This window comes from Neofelis nebulosa, chromosome 8, assembly GCF_028018385.1.
Source record: "Neofelis nebulosa isolate mNeoNeb1 chromosome 8, mNeoNeb1.pri, whole genome shotgun sequence".
NCBI lineage: Eukaryota > Metazoa > Chordata > Mammalia > Carnivora > Felidae > Neofelis > Neofelis nebulosa.
This window is the reverse complement of record NC_080789.1, coordinates 122793897-122815230: the sequence shown is the minus strand read 5'-3', so window position 1 is coordinate 122815230 and position 21334 is coordinate 122793897. Positions and strand designations below refer to the sequence as shown.

At 35.2% G+C, this 21334-nt stretch overlaps 1 protein-coding gene across 17 annotated transcripts in view; it reads left to right on the top strand.

Moving 5' to 3' along the window:
- The window catches only part of MLLT10 (MLLT10 histone lysine methyltransferase DOT1L cofactor), a 237435-nt gene that overhangs the window by 165177 nt on the left and 50924 nt on the right, over positions 1–21334 (top strand). For 7 of the 17 annotated variants that reach the window (XM_058681732.1, XM_058681731.1, XM_058681737.1 and 4 more), the window contains 3 exons: positions 2241–2810; positions 10046–10090; positions 10933–10965. The exons of 1 other annotated variant lie outside the window; for it this stretch is intronic. In XM_058681732.1, the coding sequence (XP_058537715.1) occupies positions 2241–2810; positions 10046–10090; positions 10933–10965 (648 nt within the window). The remainder of the gene's footprint in view (positions 1–2240; positions 2811–10045; positions 10091–10932; positions 10966–21334) is intronic. 9 more of the 17 variants (XM_058681745.1, XM_058681743.1, XM_058681736.1 and 6 more) reach the window with 5 other exon arrangements.

Here is a 21334-nt window from a genome sequence, read left to right as displayed (position 1 = left end):
TATACCTCCTTCCCCCCAGTTTTTTGCCCCCTAGGAATAAACGAGAGGGGACAAGTTGTCTTTTTCTTTACTTTCAGCTTTTGCTGTTAATAAAAATTTGAATATGTAGAGAGACGGCTAAGTGCTGATCTTTCATTAAAAAGTTTATATATTTTAAAGTAAATTATTTTGGGCTTCAGGATTTTCAAGTCCTAGATTTTTTTTTTTTTTAATTTTTGCCTTATATTACAAAAAAATCAGACAAGTAGAAAAAGAAATAAAATGCCAAACCTGCTGTTTTAGTTTACTACATTTACTTTATATTTGTTGTTATTTTTATTCCACTGTGGGAAATAAGTAGTAAAACCTTAATTATTTTTAATGTAACTATTTACATTTTGAATGTGATATTAGCGAATTCAGTTATCTCTTTTCTATAATTAAGACCTTATTTTCCACTGTTAAAAATTGCATTTTTTGGTTTTTAATCTTTGAAGTACTAATCCATTTAGAAAAGAAACACCTCATTTTCTTGAAGTTTATAATGTTGAAGAGTCTTTTCCTGCCTCTGTTCAGAGACATGGTAGAATGATGTTATGTTTTCATATCTGAGGTAATATTCAATAAAAGTTTTAAAAGTTGAAATTTAAAGATAGGGTATTTAAGATGCTTGGTTTTATTTTTTTCATTGTGGGCAATATGTGAATTTTAGAAAATATATGTTAAAGTATTGCATATACTAAATGTTTGAAAGTATTTGCTACACTGTAGTGAGCTTTTAACACCAGCTGTAAAAAAAAAAATGTGTGGAAAAAAGACAGATGGTGACAGATCAGAATGGATAATAAAGAATTTCTTTATAGTTGCTAATTAAGTGGCAAATTAGTTATCCTTAAATGATTGATGTAATGTAAATGGCTTCTTAATATGTATGTTTTTCTATACAGATATAACTTGAAAATGCTCACATAGGTACAAATAATTTTGTAAGTGAATAAAATGGATATTCTCTTCAAAGAGTTAAATTTTAGACCTATTAATGTTCTTCCTTTATAAGCCATTTCAGAAGAGCTTAAGATATAAAATTCAAAACCTTGAAACTTTAGTTAAAAAGAAATTCTTCCTTGTGTGTGGGGGAAAATACTGTTGTAAATATTTAGGTGGATTTATGTGTGATTATATTTTAATGTGCTCTGCAATAAAATTTAACCCTTAGCTTGAAATTTCCCTTCCATTCTGATGCAACACTTTATTTTGAGCTTTTGTTTTTAAGACATTAATTAAAATATGATACAGTGTAAGTTTTATGAAACGTATTAGATGTGTGGTCATAACTGAGTCTGGTGAGCCTAGAGACAGTTTGGTGAATTGGGATGGTGGACCAAACTATTGTTTCATCCCAGCCATATTGTTTTTCTGCCAAGTAACTAAGAACCTTTATCTTACAGTGGCATAGTGGGCTACTAATGTTCTTTAAAGAGTGAGGAGAGAAAAAGCAGTTGTGAAAGGGATTCCTTAGGGTGCCTCTCTTATGATTTTACTTTCATAAAAGCAATCGCACAGTGTTAGTGGCTGATTTCTTTATGCAGCTGCAGAGGAAGTGGACTGGGAGAATGTAAGGTACATAGATTAGGGTTCCATGTGATCATTATTATTTGATAAAATCCATGTTTTGGTGGGGTAGATTAACTGAATAGCAATACTCACTAACACTGTCTTGAAGTTAAAACTCGGAACTTAAAATCTAAGCCACGTCTTTTGGTTCTGGGTGTGTGTTGGGAACATTTAAATCTTCAGTAATTGAAAAAGAGGAAGTTCTCCCAGTTATTCAGATTAACAGTAGTAGTCTTGTCAAACTCTCTTTGAGAATTGCTGTTCTTCAGTCCTTCCTCCAGCATACACAGGTATTTGGGGAAACACTGAGGAATGTTGCCATAGCAAAAGGTAGGTCGAATAAAGCACATCTTTTGTCTTGGTCACTGTAGAAGTAATAGCTTACAATTTAAGAGTTAATACTCAGTTTAATAACTATGAAATGACAGATATTTTTTAAAGAAAGTTTTATAGATAAACTTGATTTCATAATCACCTTTTTTAAACTCTACTTTGTTACATAGTGTTGTCCTAAGTTTTATAGTTAGTTTTTTCTTCTCCATCTCTTTTTGATGATTGTATCATTTCTATTGCTCATGGGAACTTTTGCATCCAATTTTTTTCTTTTCCTATCCCCCCCCCCCCCCTTTTTTTTTATTTTACTACAGGCAGTTTTTCAGGAACTCCAGGCAGTGTAAAATCATCTTCGGGAAGTTCAGTACAGTCTCCCCAGGATTTCTTGAGCTTTACAGACTCAGATCTGCGTAATGACAGTTATACTCACTCCCAACAGTCATCATCAACCAAAGATGTACATAAAGGAGAGTCTGGAAGCCAGGAAGGGGGGGTAAATAGTTTTAGTTCCATAATGGGTCTCCCTTCGACCTCAGCTGTTATTTCACAGCCTAAAAGCTTTGAAAATTCACCTGGAGATTTGGGTAATTCCAGCCTTCCTACAGCAGGATATAAACGGGCTCAAACTTCTGGCATAGAAGAAGAAACTGTAAAGGAAAAGAAAAGAAAAGGAAGTAAACAAAGTAAGCATGGGCCCGGTAGACCTAAAGGAAACAAAAATCAAGAGAATGTTTCTCATCTCTCAGTTTCTTCTGCTTCACCAACATCATCGGTAGCATCAGCTGCAGGAAGTGTAACCAGCTCTAGTCTTCAGAAATCTCCTACCTTGCTCAGGAATGGAAGTTTACAAAGTCTTAGTGTTGGCTCGTCTCCAGTTGGTTCAGGTAGGGATTTGCCCCCCCCCCCCTTTTTTTTTACTTATGCCCCCGTCCCCTTTCTTGTACCCCAAAAGGGAAATTAAGCTATTATTATGTTAATACTTTGAGTTGCTGAATGACATTTACTTGTCTGAATGAAAAGAAAATTGTGTCATGTAAGATCTTAGTTCGGTATTTGGACAAGATGTTTGGCACTAATCTGATAGTTTGCTTAACTAAAAATAGGCTGAATAGTTTATTTATTGGTCATTCAGTTCTTATGAAATACCTGGAATTAATTTCCCATTTTTGTTTTTGCTTTACCTGCAAGTATTTTAAAACCAACTCAGAATTCACAATTGAGGTGTGAGAGTTTTGCATAGTTTTGCACTGTTTTTGATTGGTGCTTGTGTTGGGGCTTCCGTTCTCTAAAGTTTACATTGTTTTAGTTTTCTCAGTTCCTCACACAAATTCTACTTGAAGTACTCCATCTGGAATATTTTTTAATCAGTAATAGATGATTTGAAAAATGGACTTGAACAGTCATATTTTATTTCAGGAGATACCTGAAATGATTTATGTTCATTTTGTTTTCAAGTATGTTTAGCAGTTTTGTTTTTTTTTTTTACCATTGACTTTACTATAGTATGAATGAATTTTATATATGTTGTTACATCATTGGGATGCCTCTTTAACCTATACTTTGCATTATGAATATTTTCAGTTCTTACAGATTTTAAGGTTCATGTTCTTAGACACAAACTTAACAGTTTAGATATTACCTAAATGCCAACATCTGTCTTTTAAATTGTTCTTGAATTTGAGGTAAATGGGAATTTGCTCCCATTCTAAGGGAGTAAAGAGCATATGTAAAGGTCAGAAGTGAAAATTATTAACTATAAGTATCATTTGTGCTAGGGTCTGTTAATGCTTTATGTTTATTATCTTGTTTAATCCCTACACAAGTTTTACAAAATATGGGCTATTTATTTCCCCCTTTTACAGCTGATAATCCCAAGGCTTAGATAGGTAAAATAAATTGCCCAAGATCACAGCGGACAATTTCTTTCTTTCTGTTTTTCTTAGCCAGCTTCATTGCCACAGTGGATCTGTTTGTTTTTGAGGAATGAGTAGAAACTGGGACAGGATTGTTTCATTAGAAGCATTAAGGATGGATTTAGAGCATGATTTCTCAATCTTGGCACTGTTGACATTTTGGCCGGGACAATTCCTTACTGTGCAGTCCTGTCCTGTGCATTGGTAGGGCACTTATCAGGATCCCCAGCCTCTACCCACTAGATGCCAGTAGCATCCAAAATTCCCCTTCACCTCTCAGTAGTGACAATCAAAAAATGTTGGGGGAAGGGTGCAAAATCTAAACCCACTATTTTAGAGGGGAATAATTCAAATTGTAATGGGAAATAAATCCATTGAAAAAATTTATATTGCACATCTGAATATACATTTTATTTATATGTGTTCTTTTAGACCAAAGGGTTTAGCAACTAGGATTAACCCCTAGTCACAACAAAATAAATTTAGACAATTTACTTAAAAAACTGAGTTCATACTCATTTTTTAGCAAGAGACATAAGTAATCAGGTGAATAACTTACTAAGAAAATTAAGCCTGAATTTGCTTTTGTGAAGAGATCCTCACTGATTTCCTGTATACATAGAAGCATAGTCTGAATATTACTGCATTTCAGAAATTGCATTGATTCAAATAGATGCTGTTTGAAATACACATCCTCAAGTTAATGGAGTTAAATCTTGATTTACATCTCTGAAAAGATTTTCCTGTTACAGATTTAGGGAGATTTTAGCCATGGGAGATTGTGTTCTTTTCACAATAATTACTTTCTGAGGGCAATGTTTGTGGTATATCTATAGGAGAAAAACATGAATTTGTGTCTTTTTAACCTCACCGTTAGGTAAAGAAATTTAGGGAGAAACTCCCATAAATATTATTTCATTAAAGTAAATGATGTAAATTTAGACTTGCCAAGATTTTTTTTTTCTTAAAATTGTGTTTAAAAATAACTGAAGATTTATGTTTTGTTAAAGCTATAATCATGGACTAAGATTACTTAAAATGATTTGAGATAATATATCCTTAGTATACATTTTAATAAAAGTTTTATGACTAGATCAGAGCATACCCTTATTGATAAGCTCACTACTAAAAAGTCTATTCCTTACTTAGAAGAACCTGGCTAAATACCATGGATATTTAGGAATTATGCCCTCTAAATCATAAGTTAAGAATTGTTAACCACTGTTGACACATAGTATGTACTACACAGTGTCTTTTTGTTTTCTTTTTGTTTTTCAATGTTTATTTTTTTGAGAAAGAAACAGAGTGAGAGAGGAGCCAAAAATTTGAGCCAATAATTTCACTTGCAAAGTTGAATGTCTTACTAGTATGAAAATGCTAAATTTTCTTTGAACTAATTTTAGATTGAGAAGTTAGTAGTTTTGTAGTTTTAAAACCGGGAAAATTTTTTTCCCATATAAGTAAGTAGGAGGGAGAAATGTATACTGTATACTGTGTTATCCAGAATTGTTTTTGCATGATGACCTTTTCAAAAGATTTGTTTGCTTTCACGACAAGTGGATAATTTAGTAATGATGAAGGTGACCTTTGTAAGCACTTATTGGCTATGATGTTAGACTATAACATGCTCTATAGAATCGTAGCTTCATGAGGCAAGGGGGTCTGTTTGTCATGTTCATCGCTGTCTCCTCACTGCCAGCACAGTGCTTTGTATATAATAGATTGTAAACATATTTTTTTTTTAAATGAATGAATACTATTAGTAATTACCAAGAACACGTCATGTGGTTAGTAGTACCTGTGTGATTTTTAACTTCTAAGTGTTTATAGCCAGGTTGCAAGTGAAATTATTTATTTATTTATCATATAGTATTACAGACCAGTTTAGGATGTGTTAATTAAGTTGGAAAAGACCATAGAGAAGTTGGGATTTGAATTACACTTCGGAGTAGGCAGAGAAACGCCCACAGCAGTATCAGAAAAGAAAGTAAAGTTGTATTTGAAGGATAAACCTAATTGAAACAAGAAACTTGTGTTTGTGGGATAGGTGGAGGTAATGTGGACTAAGTAGGACAGGATGAGTTTGTGGGAAGTTGAAGGTCAGGCCGAAGAAATCCATCTTCCAGGCTGGTCTTAGAATAGACATCCTGGACTTAATTCTGGCAACTTCCTGTTAAAAGAACTTCATTGACAGAAAAAAATACATGGCTTCCATCAGCTTGCAGTAATCGGTAATGTCCTGTATTTGAAAGCACCTAACAGTTTCCAAAGAACTCTTAATTAGTATCTTACTTGTTCCTAAGAACAACCTTGTGAAATAGGGCAGCTGCTATTATCATTGTTGTATGTTCTCTGATTTTACCACAACTAGGATATATAGCAGAAGTAGAATCAGATCCTTGTAATGTGATTGTCTTAAGATTGTTAGAAGCATTGACTTAATAGTAATCAAAGTTTTATCAATGCATATTCAAATTATAGTAGCATGTATGTAGCAAAATATTTCTTCTAGGAACTTCAGATCCTGTCAGAGTAGAAATCCAGAAAATATCTGTAAGCTCCTTGTCTGATCAAGGGTTTGGATTGTAAGATTTTTATTATAAGTTGAAGTACATCTTGATAAGTGATTTACTGTTATAGTGACTTGTACAAAATGGGAAAATCAGTGTGTTGTTTTAAGTGGCTACTAAAGGTTGTAAGCTTGGGTGTATAGATTATGTTAAGCTTTTTTTTTTTTTTTTTAATGTTTTTATTTTATTTTTGAGAGAGACAGACACTGTGAGTGGGGGGAGGGGCAGAGAGAGGAGGAGACACACCATCTGAAGCAGGCTTCAGGCTCTGAGCTGTCAGCAGAGACCCCGACGCAGGGCTGGAACTCACGGACAGTGAGGTCATGACCTGAGCTGAAGTCGGACACCCAGGTGCCCCTGTGTTAACCTTTTTTTTCCCTATATGTATTCTAGACAAGTAGAGCTTTTGAAACATTGAAAATTAATACAGCATTTGGAAAAGTTGACCTGTTGTATTTGTCCTTTTTTCCTATTTATCTTAACCACATTACAAGAGTTTGTGATTTACTAAAGTGAAAGTTAACATTTTTTTCTTCATAAAAGTTAACATCTTATTTGAGAAAATTCTGGTTTTCATTAAATGATAAGTAGTTGATGGTTTAGCGTCAACTTATTTTCTTTGAGCATCCTTTCAAAGTTTCTCTGTTTTTTTATTTTATTTTTGAATTGTATTTATTTTTAAAGTTTATTTATTTATTTTGAGAAAGAGAGCAGGAGCAGAGGAGGGGCAGAGAGAGAGAATCCCAAGCAGGCACCACGCTGTCCATGGAAAGCCTGATGCAGGGCTCGAACTCATGAACTGTGAGATCATGACCTGAGCCGAAACCAAGAGTTGGTCACTTAACTGACCTAGCCACCCAGGTGCCCCATCCCCCCTGTTTTTAAAAATCTTAGTCTCTAGTTCTTTAATATAATGCTGCCATAGCTTTGCAAGTTAAGGTACTTGAAATCTATTTTAGTGATGGAATTCTTTAGTGGTGATAAATGCTGTAAAAGGAGATTCTAGGAAGGCAGTTGTTTGATTCTGACCTTGAGTACTTAGTCATGAAGTCTTGAGGTTTCATGGAGATGAGTTATTAATATGAATAGATCACTTTAAGAGAAGTTTGTTCTTGTGGCGCCTGTGTGGCTCAGTCAGGTAAGCGGACGACTTTGGCTCAGGTCAAGATCTTGCGGTTCATGAGTTTGAGCCCCATGTCCGGCTTTGTGCTGACAGCTCAGAGCCTGGACCCTGCTTCGGATTCTGTGTCTCCTTCTCTCTCTGCCCCTCCCCCACTCACTCTCTGTCTGTCTCTCAAAAATTAATAAATAAAACATTAACAAATTTTAAAAGAAAAAAGAAGTTTGTTCTGACTTCTACTGAAAAGTGAAGGTTATGAAAGTTTAACGTGAGCCCATGTAACTATGAATGGGTTTGTGTTCAATATATGCTTATTTATATTATATCCTACTTAGGTTAATAAAATGAAATTGAGAAGTCTTTTCCTGGTAAAATATTTTAATTAGGAATAGTCTGATTCTGTAAACAAATAAGGGAATCATAAAGATACAAGTAATTAATAAATTCACAAGAGTAGACTTAACAGTTATTGAACATACTTCAAACCCATCTTAATGACTCAAGTTCATGGTTTTATATATATTGATTATGTTGGGTCATAAACGAAAATCATAGGATATTGGATGCTGCTAAGACCAGAATATACCTTGAAATTTGCTTCCTCAGAAAATCCTCTGATTTTTGTTTTTGTCTTTGATGATTTGAAAATTTGCTGGCCCTGTACTATGTAGGTCTTTTTGCAGAAGTACCAGATCAAAGGCCAGAATAGCCATATTCTGTTTATTCCTCCCCCCCCCCCCCCCCCGAGAAAATCCTTTTGGTATTATGAGTGTCCTTTGGTTCTTTTTCTGCACCATTCCAGACAACTACCATTTCTCTATAATGTACCATTTCAATCTTTTCAGTAGCCCTGACTCTCTTTTTTTAAATCTCACTTGAATTTGTTAGTGAGCATTAAAGATGGCAAATTCTTCCACCATGTCTCAGTTTTTCAGTATCATCTGGAAAGGACTTCATTAAACTCATCAGAAGTTTGGTTTTTCAACTGTAGCTAATGTGAAGGTTTTTTTCCTTTTTTAAAAAAACAGAACGATTAAAAGTGAGTGCTCGCTTGCCTCTGCCTTGCTTTGTCTTTCTTATTTCAAGTTATTTGGAGGGTGCCCATGATTGGACTTGACTTCTGAGATATGCATATGTGTAGATGTGTGAGTGATGGTTGCCTAGAAGACTCTGTTGTACACATGATTCCTAGAAGTCATATTTTTGGTTAAGTAATTCCAGAGAATTTCCAGATATGCTTCTTTTAAAAAAAGCCCAACTGTGTTAGCCACAGAGGAATACCTGTTGTTTCCCTGGTTAGCAGGCCAGGTCCTTTGAGTCACAGACTTAGTCCTGTGTCAGTTAGCTTTTCCTTTGGAATGCCATACAGAAATTTATTTTTCATTTTCTCAGGAGCTTTTGCTTTTAGCAGTGTTTTATTGCCTTATGTCATCCTCTGCTTGTTCTCTTCATTTGGGTGGAGCAGAAGAATAAGAGTGATGGCTTATTCATTCATTATCGCCATCAAAAATGAAAGAAAGGTACAAGAAAGTAAGCTGGGTGTAGTTTGACAAGTTTTATATTAAAATCATAGATTTCTGCTCATATATAAACTAATTTTTTGTACTTGAATTGTAATGTCTAATTGACCACAGAATTCAGATGTTTTTGACAAATTGTTCTCGTCTAATGAATTATATAAAACACATTAGTTTATCACATTGCTGACTATACTCCCTCTTATTATGAATCCATTTTTTCTTACACGCTTGTTTCACAGATTAATTTGTAAGCCCTTATGTCTTTTCCTCTTTTTTTTTAAAAGGTTTTTTAATGTTGGGACGCCTAGGTGGCTCATTTGGTTAAGCGTCCGACTTTGGCTCAGGTCATGATCACAAGGTTTGTGAATTCAAGCCCGGTGTCAGGCTTTGTGCTAACAGCTCAGAGCCTGGGGCCTGCTTTGGATTCTGTGTCTCCCTCTTTCTCTCTGCTCATCCCATGCTCATGCTCTGTCTCTCTCTGTATCTCAATAATAAATAAACATTTAAAAATTTAAAAAAAATTGTTTTTAATGTTTATTTATCTTAGAGAGAGAGACAGAGATGGAGTGTGAGTGGGGGAGGGGCAGAGAGAGACAGAGACACAGAATCAGATACAGGCTCCAGGCTCTAACCTGTCAGCACAGAGCCCGACATGGGGCTCAAACCCGCGAACCGTGAGATCATGACCTTACCCTAAATTGGCCAACTGAGCCACCCAGGCGCCCCTTTTCCTCATTCTTTGTATACACATGCACATGTACACATTCCCACACTATCCCATCAAAGAGTTGTGAGAATTCCATCATGTTTGGTCCTTCTTCCCATCACATTATCACATGCCAGATACTGGTTTATAATTTCTATTCCCACACTTCTGTTTGCCTTTCTCAGCTAGACTTTGAGGTGAATGTTTCCTTGTTTTTCTGGCCTATTTTCGTTTTCTACCCTCGAGTCACTGGCAACTTCTCCTGATTCCTTTCTCCTCCCTCCCAACAGAAATTTCCATGCAGTATCGGCATGATGGAGCTTGTCCAACAGCTAGTAAGTTGTCGAACTGGGTTGGTAACCCAGGCTTTTTGACTTCTACTTTAGTGTTTTTTTTCCTATTATATAATGCCACCCCTGAACCTCTTAAGTTTTAATTTTCCATAATGCAGTTGGTTCTTAATTGGGTTTTTTTTCTCCTACAGAGATATCTTAACTTGCTGCTTGTCTTGTGGTCAGGATCCATATTAGTCCAATTGTGACCAAATTTTAAGTATTGTTGGCTTTTTAATATGGTGTTTCTTGTGACTTCTGTTCCCTGTTGAAGTAATATTTTTAGAATTTCGTTCCCACTGGTCTTAATGTTAATATAATTTTTTAATATTTGTATGTTGATATTAGATAGAATTCTTGCTTTGACCTCTATATATGTCGAGACTATTATACTGAAGTCTAGGAAATGAGAATTTTTGATTGGGTTAGATGATAAAATGAAGTTTTTCTTTACAAAAAATACTGCTGAGTGTAGAATTTGTTGTGATCGATTTACCTTTACAGAATTGAATCCTACAGATACTTTAGCAAGAAAGACATTACATAGACTATGAAACATCTTTTTAAAAGTAATTTTATGTATGTATTAAGAAAATTTGTCACTATTATGACAATATATCTAACATATTAAATTTATTAGGTGACAATAAATTGACAAATGAAATACAATATTTAGAAATTTATACCATATAAAAACTGAGCCAAGCTTACAGTTTTAAGGATTCAAACAATGATACATGATACTTACTGAGATTTTATTATACTGTTTCAGTCTATGCCTATGTATTTCTTTTGTGTGTTTGAGAATGATCTTAACCTGAAGTCCTTTTTTCCTTACTTAAAAGCTTTCTCAGAGTTGCTGAATGCAATACACAATGGTAAGTTTTATTAGAATCTTCTCTAGTGGTTCATTTATCACAAAGGTTGCCTTTTATAGAGAACCCGGGTTGAAAGCTTGCATGTTCTATTGATACAATGAAACCCAGCTCTGCAGTGAGGCAATTGTTCAGCCCCTCAGTGAGAACTTTCTGTAGATTGCCTACAGGAGGATGCTAGGTCAATATAGTTCATCAGTTTCGCTTTTATTGTCTCTCTGGAAGGCAAAATGATAATAGTGTTGTTCTAACTTTATGAAACTCTTTTTTTCTATTTTTGTAAATAGTTTTTTTAGTTCTTTTGAGCTCTCTTGTGGCAGTGCAGTTAGTAATTGGTACTTAGGTCAAGAATTAGCTCCTTCTTCCACAACTTGAAATGTGAATTCTGTTTTGGGGATTTAAAAACGTTACTGTGTAGAATGCTTTTACTGCATTGCCCCTATATTTTATATACTGAATAAATGGAAGATAGCCTTTTAAACGATGCTTAATTTGGAACCAGGTTTTTACAGGGGAGTTGCATCTTCTGCAGAGTTGGGTTCTAAAATCGGGACATGAGGCAAATGCTAGCTTGTTTCAATATTGCAGTGTAATTATAATGAGAGTCACGTTTGCAGTAATGTTTGAGCGATTCTTCGGTTTTGAAGAAAATTTAGTGTTCAAAAAAACTCTTTTGAAGCTAGTGTCCTTTTTGTTGCTTGTTTTCAGTTATTAACTGACGTGACTTAGCTGCTCAAGATAGTTTATGTAATACTAAGAAGTTTTTGAGCACATTTTTATTAACTTCATGAAATCTTGCATATTTTGATAATGTAGTTTAATTTGCAAGTCGCTTTGTGTCGTATTTGGAGTATATTGTCAGATGTTTACAAATCTATAGCAAGAAACCAACGGCATGATGAAAAGGCATAGACACTTGTGTTGATTCTGAGGGTTGGGGTGGTCAGGATGGGAAACCCATTTTACAAATGATCATTTTATTAATGAGTATCTTTATTTATAATCTTTGCTGCCCTGTGTAACCAGAATTGCAGACTCTCAGTGAATTCTCCAGATAACATGGAACTCTTGAACTTTAGGTATCTAGAGGAAAAAGGGATTGGAAGCATTCCTGAAAATAAACTAAATATGTTACTATTCTTTGGTAGGGAAGCATAAAAACAGAAGAGGTTTAACATCTTTTTCAGTTTGCATAAATTTGGCTGTCTAATTTTGGAATATTAGAGTTTTAGAGACCTAAAGAAAGTTTGAAAAGTGTATACTTCGAATAATAAGAAAGTAGATTTTGTGGGGAGCGATTGTGAATGAATTGTCACATCAATCCTTTGCCATTGTTGGCCAACAAAGTACTGGAATATGTCAATTTAATGGGACAGTTGTCATGTTTTTCTCTATAGGTGAATGAAATTAATGTCCTGGGATTAATAGAATGAACACAGGTTTTCTTTAAAATTTTGTGTTTCTTTAAAAGATTGTGTTTGAGAGAGAACGCTGTGGTAGTATAGTCAGATATTTGTGTGTTCTTAGTCACATAATTTTGAAACATGTAATAAATAATGTTTTTTTTTATATCTTCCTTTATTTTATTTTATATCTAGAAGTTTGTACCTCTTGACCTCCTTCACCCCTTTTGCCTCCTCTCTTGCTTCTGTTTACCTAAGCAACCACCAGTCTGTTTTCTATATTCATGAGCCTGGAGTATTTTGGATTTTGTTTTGTTTTAGATTCCATATTTGAGATCATATAGTATTTATCTTTTTCTTTTCTATCTGACTTAACTTCACTTGGCATAATGCCATTAAGGTCCATCACTTTGTCACAAATGGCAAAATTTTGTTCATTTTTATAGCTAAATAATATTCTGTTGTATGTATATATAGCACATTTTCATTACTGTTCACCCATTGATGGACATTTAGGTTGTTTCCATGTCTTGGCTATTTGTAAATAATGTTGCAGTGAACATGGGGTGCACGTATTTTCTCAAATTAGTGTTTTCATTTTCTTTGGATAAATATCCAGAAGTGGAATTACTGGATATATGTTCAACTTTTAATTTTTTGAAGAACTTCAAACTTTTCCATAGCGGCTCCACCATTTTACATTCCCACCAACGGTACACAAGGGTTCCCTTTTCTCCGCATCCTATGATATCTTAACTTTTTGATAATAGCAGTTCTAACAGATATGAGGTGATAACTCAGTGTGATTTTGATTTGCATTTCCCTGATGATTAGTGATGTTAAGCATCTTTTCATGTGTCTTTTGGCCACCTCTACATTGTCTTTGGAAAAATATCCATCAAAACCAGATGGTTTGAGGATTTTTTTGTTATTGAATTATATGAGGTTTTTAAAGTATGTTTTGGGGGTGCCTGGTGGCTCAGTCGGTTGAACGGCCCACTCTTGATTTTGGCTCAAGTCACGACTGTAAGGTGGTAAGATTGAGCCCCATGCTGGGTTCCATGCTGATTGTGGAATCTGCTTAAGATTCATTCATTCATTCTCTCTCTCTCTCTCTCTCTCCCTCCCTCCCTCCCTCCCTCCCTTTCTTCCTCCCTCTTTCGCTTTCTCTTCCTCCCTCCCTCTTTCACTTTCTTTTAGTTCCTCCCTCCCTCCCTCCCTGTCTTCCTCTGCCCCCTCCCTCCCACCGTGTCTCTCTCTCTCTCTCTCTCTCTCTCTCTCTCTTAAAAAAAACAAACCAACAATACATGGATATTATCAGACGTATGATTTGCAAATATTTTCTCCCATTCAGTGCACTCCCTTTTTATTTTGTTAATGGTTTCCTTTGCTGTGCAGTGCCATTTTAGTTTGATGTACTTGAGGGGTTTTTTTGGCTTTGGTCAAATCCAGAATATCATAATTCATGTTAAGGAGCTTACCGCCTGTGTTTTCTTCTAGAAGTTTTATGGCTCAGGGTCTTATATTCAAGTCTGCAATCCATTTTGAGTTAATTTTTGTGTACAGTGTAAGGTAGTGGACCAATTTCATTCTTTTGCATGTAGTTCAGTTTTCCCAGCATCATTTATCAGAGACTGTCCTTTCCCCATTGTATATTCTTGGCTCCTTGTAAATAACTTGACTCTACATGCATGTGTTTTTTTCCTGGGCTTTCCATTGTGTTCATTGATCTGTGTGTCTGTTCTTATGCTGATATCATATTGTTTTGATTGTTATGGCTTTGTAATGTAGTTTGAAATCCGGGAGCATGAAGGATCCAGCTTTGTTCTTTGTTCTCAAAATTGTTTTGGTTATTCAAGGTCTTTTGTGGTTTCATACAAATTTGGGGTTTATTCTACTTTTGTGAAATACTATTAGAATTTTGATAGGGGATTGCACTGAATCTGTAGAGTGCTTTGAGTAGTATGGACATTTAAACGATACTATTCTGATCCATAAACGTGGAATATCTTTCCATTTATTTGTGTCTTCAGTTTGTTTCGTTGATGTCTTCTAGTTCTCAGTATACAGATCTTTCACCCCCTTAATTAAATTTATTCCTAGATATTTTATTTTTTGATGTGATTGTAAATGGGATTGTTTTCTTAATTTCTCTTTCTGGTAGATTGTTTTTAGTGTATAAAAACACAACAGATTTTTGTATGTTGGTTTTTTATCCTGCAACTTTACTGAATTTGTTTATTAGTTCTAACTGGTGGAATCTTTAGGGTTTTCTATAAATAATATGTCATCTGGAAATAGTGACAGTTTTACTTCTTCCATTTCAATTTGGATGCTTTTAATTCCTTTTTCTTGATAGTTGCTCTGGACTTAATATTTTTTATTGCAAAGAGAAGAATAGTAGTGATGCCTGGTGAAGTGGTATTTTAACCTAATGAGGATTTGAGGGAAAAATACTTGGACTTAGTTGGGAAAATCCATGTTTGTGTTCTCTCTCTCTCACTTTTTTTTTTTAAGCGTTAGCTTATTTTTTTAAATTGTAAAATACACATAAAATTTGCCGTTTTAACCATTTTTGAGTGTTATATTCACATTGTTGTACAGCCAGTCTCCAGGAGTTTTTAATCTTGTAAAACTGGCACTCTGTAGTTATTAAACCAACAGCTTTCCTTTTCTCTCTCCACCCTGCCAAGAGCAACTACAGTTCTTTCTGTTTGTATCTATTTGACTGTTCTAGATACTTCATAAGAATAGAATCATACAGTATTTGTCTTTTTGTGAATGGCTTATTTCCCTTAGCAGTAATGCCTTTCAGGTTTATCCATGTAATAGCATGTATCCGAATTTCCTTTTTTTAAGGCTAAATAATATTCCATTGTTGTATATACTGTCATTTTCTTTATTCATTTATCTGTTGAGAGACACTTAGATTGCTTCTACCTTTTGATTATTATGAATAAGCTGCTTTGAATGTAGATGTGCAAGTAATCTCTTTGAGTCTTCATTTTACCCAGAAATACAATTGCTAGGTCATATGGTAGTTCTATTTTAAAACAGAGTGTCATACTGTTTTCCATAGTGGGTGCACCATTTTACATTCCTGCCACCAGTGCACAAGGATTCCAATTTTTCCACATCCTATTATTTTGCTCATTTGTTTGTTTTTTATAGTAACCATACTACTGGGTGTGAGGTGTTAAATGTTAGACTTTACATATTTTATTTCTTTATTATATTGAGTATCAAGCAATAAAAAGCTTGAAACTTGTCAGAGAGGAATAAAAAAAAGAATTTATGTTTTATCTTATTCAGTCATTTCCTATGGTCAAACAGTATACATTTATTATCTTACAGTCTGTAAGTTAGAAGTCTGACATGGACTTGCTGGGTTAAAATCAGGGTATTGGCAGGCTTTGTTCTTTTTTTTTAAGGTGATAGGAGAGAATCTGCTTCCTTACCATTTCCAGCTTCTAGAAGCTGCCTGCTTATTTTGCATTAACGGCCTCATCCTCTGTCTTGAAAGCCATCAGTGTTGGGTAGAGTCTGTCTTATGCATATGCCTGTCTGATTCTCAGATTCAAATTTTATGACAACTTGGATGATTTGATTGGGCTCTCTCAGACAATCTAGGATAATCTGTCTTTCTCAGTGTTCTTAATTTAAATACACTTGTTTAGTCCCTTTTGCTATTTAAGGTAACATACTCACAGGTTTTTCTTTGGGGTGGGGGGAGGTATTATCTGCCTACCATATCTGCTTCATGGTTATTTAACTGCCTTATTACAAGTGAGTATTACTGCTTAATCTAACAAGAAGATATAACATGTATAAATATTTATGTACCCAATATAGGAGCAACCAAGTATGTAAAAGAAATATTAATGCCTAACGGGAGAAACAGCAATACAATAATAATAGGGGACTTTAACACCTCATTACATCATTGGATAGATCACTGAAACAGAAAGTCAATAAAGAAATACCAACCGTAGGCAGCACAGTAGACAGGATGGACTTGCACAGATAATTTATAGAACATCCATTTAAAAACACAAGAATGTACATTCTTCTCAAGTGCACATGGAACGTATTCCAGGACATATCATACGTTAAACCATTAAACAAGTCTTAATAAATTTAAGAAGATTGCTGAACACAATGATATGGAACTAGAAATTAATTGCAAGCAGAAAACTGGAACATTCACAAATATGTCAAGATTGAACAACATTGTTACTGAATAATTAATGGGTTAGAGAAAAAAATCAAAAGAGAAGTAAAAAGACGCCTTGAGATAAAAATGGAAATGTAACATACCAAAATTATTGGTTGCAGCAAAAACAGTACTAAGAGGAAAGTTCATAGCAATTAATGCCTACCTCAAGAAACAAAAACTGCAATGTAGCTTTATACCTCAAGACACTAGAAAAAGAAGAACAAATGACGTCTTGAGTTGGTAGGAGGGAAATAACAAAAATTAGAACAGAAATAGAGACTTAAAAAGACAATAGAAAAGATCAGTGAAACTAAGATCTGGTTCTTTGAAAAGATAAAGAAGATTGACAAACCTTTTGACTCAACCAAGACAAAAGAGGACTTAAATAAAATCAGAAATGGAAGAGGAGATTACAGCTGATACCACAGAAATACAAAGGGTCATAACAGAGCACTGTGAATAATTATACATACCAACAAAATGGATAACCTAGAAGAAATGGGTGGATTCCTAGAAGCATATTACCTTCTAAGACTGAATCATGATGAAATGAAAAATCTGAATAGACTGATTACTAGTAATGAAATTGAATCAGTAATCAAAAACCTCCCAACAAACAAAATTCCATGATCAGATGGCTACACTGGTGAATTCTACCAGACATTCAAAGAAGAAGTAAGATCAGTCTTTCTCACACTTTTCCAAAAGATAGAAGTGGCAAAACTCTTCCAAACTCATTTTACTAGGCCAGCATTACCCTGATACCAAAACCAAACAAGGGCACCACAAAAGAAGGGAATTACAGGCCTGTGTCCCTGATGAACATAGATGTAAGAATCCTCAACAAAATATCAGCAAAACAAATTCAATAACGCATTATAACTATTGTGCAGTGGGGCGCCTGGGTGGCTCAGTCAGTTAAGCATCCAACTCTTGATTTAGGCTTGGGTCATGATCTCACGGTTTCTGAGATCAAGCCCCACACCAGGCTCCAAAGCCACGCCACAGAGCCTGCTTGGGATTCTCCCTCTCCTCTCCCTGCCCCTTTCCCATTTACACACATGTATACTCTTTCAAAATAAATAAACATTTTTTAAAATGTACCATACACCATGATCAAATGGGATTTATTCCAGGGATGCAAGGATGGTTCAACACCTGCAAATCAGTTCATGTGAGACACACCACATAACAAAATGAAGGACAGAATTATACGGTCATCTAAGTAGATAAAAAGTACTTTACAAAAGTCAACATCCAGTTATGATAAAAAACTATCAACGAAATGGGTATAAAAGGGGAATATACCTCAACATAATAAAAGCCATGTGTGACAAGCTCACAGCTGGCATCATACTTGACAGTGAAAAACCGGAAGATTTTCCTCTAAGATCAGGAACAAGACAAGAACGTCCACTCACCACTTTTATTCAACATAGTACTGGGAGTCCTAACCACATGGTTAGGTTTACCTAAGCAAGTAAAAGAAATAAAAGGCATCCAGATGGAAAAAGAAGTTAAACTATTTTCAGATGACATATTATATATAGAAAACCCTAAAGACTTCATCAGAAAACTGTTAGAACTAATAAGCAAATTCAGTATAGTTGCAGGATGCAAAATCAGTATGCCAGAAGGTATTACATAAATTGTTTCCAAAATTAGGTTTCATTAGTTTCATTTTCACGTGCATTTATGAAGTATTTTTGGCTTTAGTACCCTTTTTGTTAACTTTTCTCTCTTAAACTGCTAGTGACTAGTTGGGTTGCCAATTCCTTGCAGAATAATTGTTGGCCACTCTGTTTTGAACCTTTTTGTATACACTACAACATTCTCCTCTTTCTTTTAAATAAAATATTTCAGAATTATGGAAAGTACAGAGACTGATACACATCATGAATTTATTACTAATTTAACATCTGTTAATATTTTGCCATATTTTCGTAGATCCTTTTCCAATTTATGAAATATTTGATACGTTTTAAGCAATATGTGTAAGCTCTGTAGCATGCAATAATAAATACTCAGGAACCTTTCACCAATTTAAGAAATAGAATGTTACTAATGTTGTTGAACCTAGTGCATGCTCTTTACCACTGTATTCCCCAAAGTTTACTGTCCTGATTTTTACATTTATCATTCCTCTGCTCTATTCTGAAAGTGTGCATGTATAAAAAGCACATTCCCTTACCCTGTTTCATTCTTTTCTGTGTCAGAGTAAATGGTGGTTTTTCTACTTCTCCATTATCTCGTTTCCCCCCTAAATTTTTAATGAGATAAAATTCACATAACATAAAAGTTACCGTTTTAAGCTGTTTAAAAGTATACAATTCGGACATTTTTAGTATATTCACAATGTTGTATTAACTGTCACCACTAATTCCAGAACATTTTCATCAAACCAAAAAGAAATCATATATACCCCTAAGCCCCTCTTCCCTGCAAAATCACCCGGGAATCACTACTCTCCTTTCTGTCTCTATGGATTTGCCTGTTCTGGACATTTCATATAGAGGGAATTGTACAGCAGGGGGCCATTTAAGCGTACGGTTTATCTGTGTTGTAGCATGCATCCGTACTTCATTCTTCATTTATGACTGAATAACACATTGTATGAATATTCTATATTTTATCTGTTCATTGGTTGGTGGACATTGTTGTTTGTGCTTCTTGGATAGGATGAAAGATGCTGCTGTGAACATTCATGTACAAGTTTTGGTGTGGATATGTGTTTTTATTTGTCTTGGGTATATTCTTGGGAGTAGAATTGCTAGGTCATATGGTAACTCTGTATTTAATGTTTTAGAAACTGCAGTACTGTTTCCCATAGCATTTGTAGTATTTTACATTCCTATTAGCAATCTATGAGGGTTCCAACTTCTTCAGTCCTCACCAAGATTTGTTATTTTCTTTCTTTTTTTTTTTTTAATCATAGCTATCCAAGCTGGTGTGGTGTCTCATTGTGGTTTTGAATTGCTTTTTCCTAATGACTAATGATATTAACATCTTTTCATGCTCTTATTGGCCATTTCTAGATCTTCTTTGGAGAAATGACTATTTCTATTTTCTGTGTGTCCATTCTTGAAAATTTTATGTTTTTAGGAGTCTTCCCCCCCCCCCAAAGAATTTGCCCATTTCACCTGCATTTTTTAATTTGTTTGCATACAGTTATCATAGTATTCTCTTTATAATCTTTTTAATTTGATAAGGTGGATATCCTTACAATCCCCTTTCATTCCTGATTTCAGTAATTTGAGTCTTCTGTTTTCTTTGTCATTCTGAAAGATTGGTCAGTTCTGTTCATCTTTTAAACCAGCTTTTAACATTTAACATTTTCTCTAAAAGTGTTCCTGTTTTTATTCCATTTCTGCTGTTTATTATTTCCATCCTTCTGCTTGCTTCTGTTTAGTTTGCTTTTTTTCCTAGTTTCTAAACCGGAAGATTATTGATTTAAAATTTTATTTATTTTTTAATTTCTTAAAATGTTTATTCATTTTTGAGATCGAAAGAGAGAGTGCACAAACATGGGAGGGGCAAAGAGAGAGGAGGACAGAGGATATGAAGCGGACTCTGCGCTAACAGCAGTGACCCCAAAGCTCGGCTCCCAACTCACAAACCGTGAGGTCATGACCTGAGGCGCTTAACCAGCCAAGCCACCTGGGCACCCCTAGGTTTTTTGTTGTTGTTGTTGTTGTTGTTGTTGTTGTTTTAATTTTTTTTTTTAACGTTTATTTATTTTTGAAACAGAGAGAGACAGAGCATGAACAGGGGGGGGGTCAGAGAGAGGGAGACACAGAATCTGAAACAGGCTCCAGGCTCTGAGCTGTCAGCACAGAGCCCGATGCGGGGCTCGAACTCACGGACCGCGAGATCATGACCTGAGCCGAAGTCGGCCGCTCAACCGACTGAGCCACCCAGGCGCCCCTTGTTGTTTTTTTTTTTAATAGGCCTTTACAGCTATAGCTTTCTTTATGAGGGCATATGGGTATCTTTTATGATTTTGAGTATTCTTTGTTGTATTCCCAGTATTCTCTTTCTCTCTCTCTCTCTTTTTTTTTTTTTACTTCTCCTCCTGCACATATTCTCTTAGAAAATGTTGTAACACATATCTATAGCTTTAGCGATCATTGATGATCATTAGATTCCCAAATCTGTTCATCTAAATATCGAATTATCTCTTGAGTTCCAAGTCCATTTCCAACAAATTAATAAATCTCTGTTCCTCTTACATTCCCATTCAAAGCCTGCTCCTTCTTTTGTGTTCGTTATCTCTGTATGGGATTTAGCCACCTAACTCTGTTATGCTACGGAGTTAAACTAGGCTCATTGTGACTTCTAATTTTCTTGGTTATCATTTTATTTTTAAAAGTTTTTCATGGGGCGCCTGGGTGGCTCAGTCGGTTGAGTGTCCGACTTCGGCTCAGGTCATGATCTCACAGTCCGTGAGTTCGAGCCCCGCGTCGGGCTCTGTGCTGACATCTCGGAGCCTGGAGCCTGTTTCAGATTCTGTGTCTCCCTCTCTCTGACCCTCCTCTGTTCATGCTCTGTCTCTCTCTGTCTCAAAAATAAATAAACTTAAAAAAAAAAATTTTAAAATGCAAATCAGGGGCACCTGGGTGGCTCAAGTGTCCAATTTTGGCTCAGGTCATGATCTCATGGTGTGTGAGTTCGAGCCCTGCGTTGGGCTCTATGCTGACAGCTCAGAGCCTGGCACCTGCTTCAGATTCTGTGTCTCCCTCTCTCTCTCCCCTTC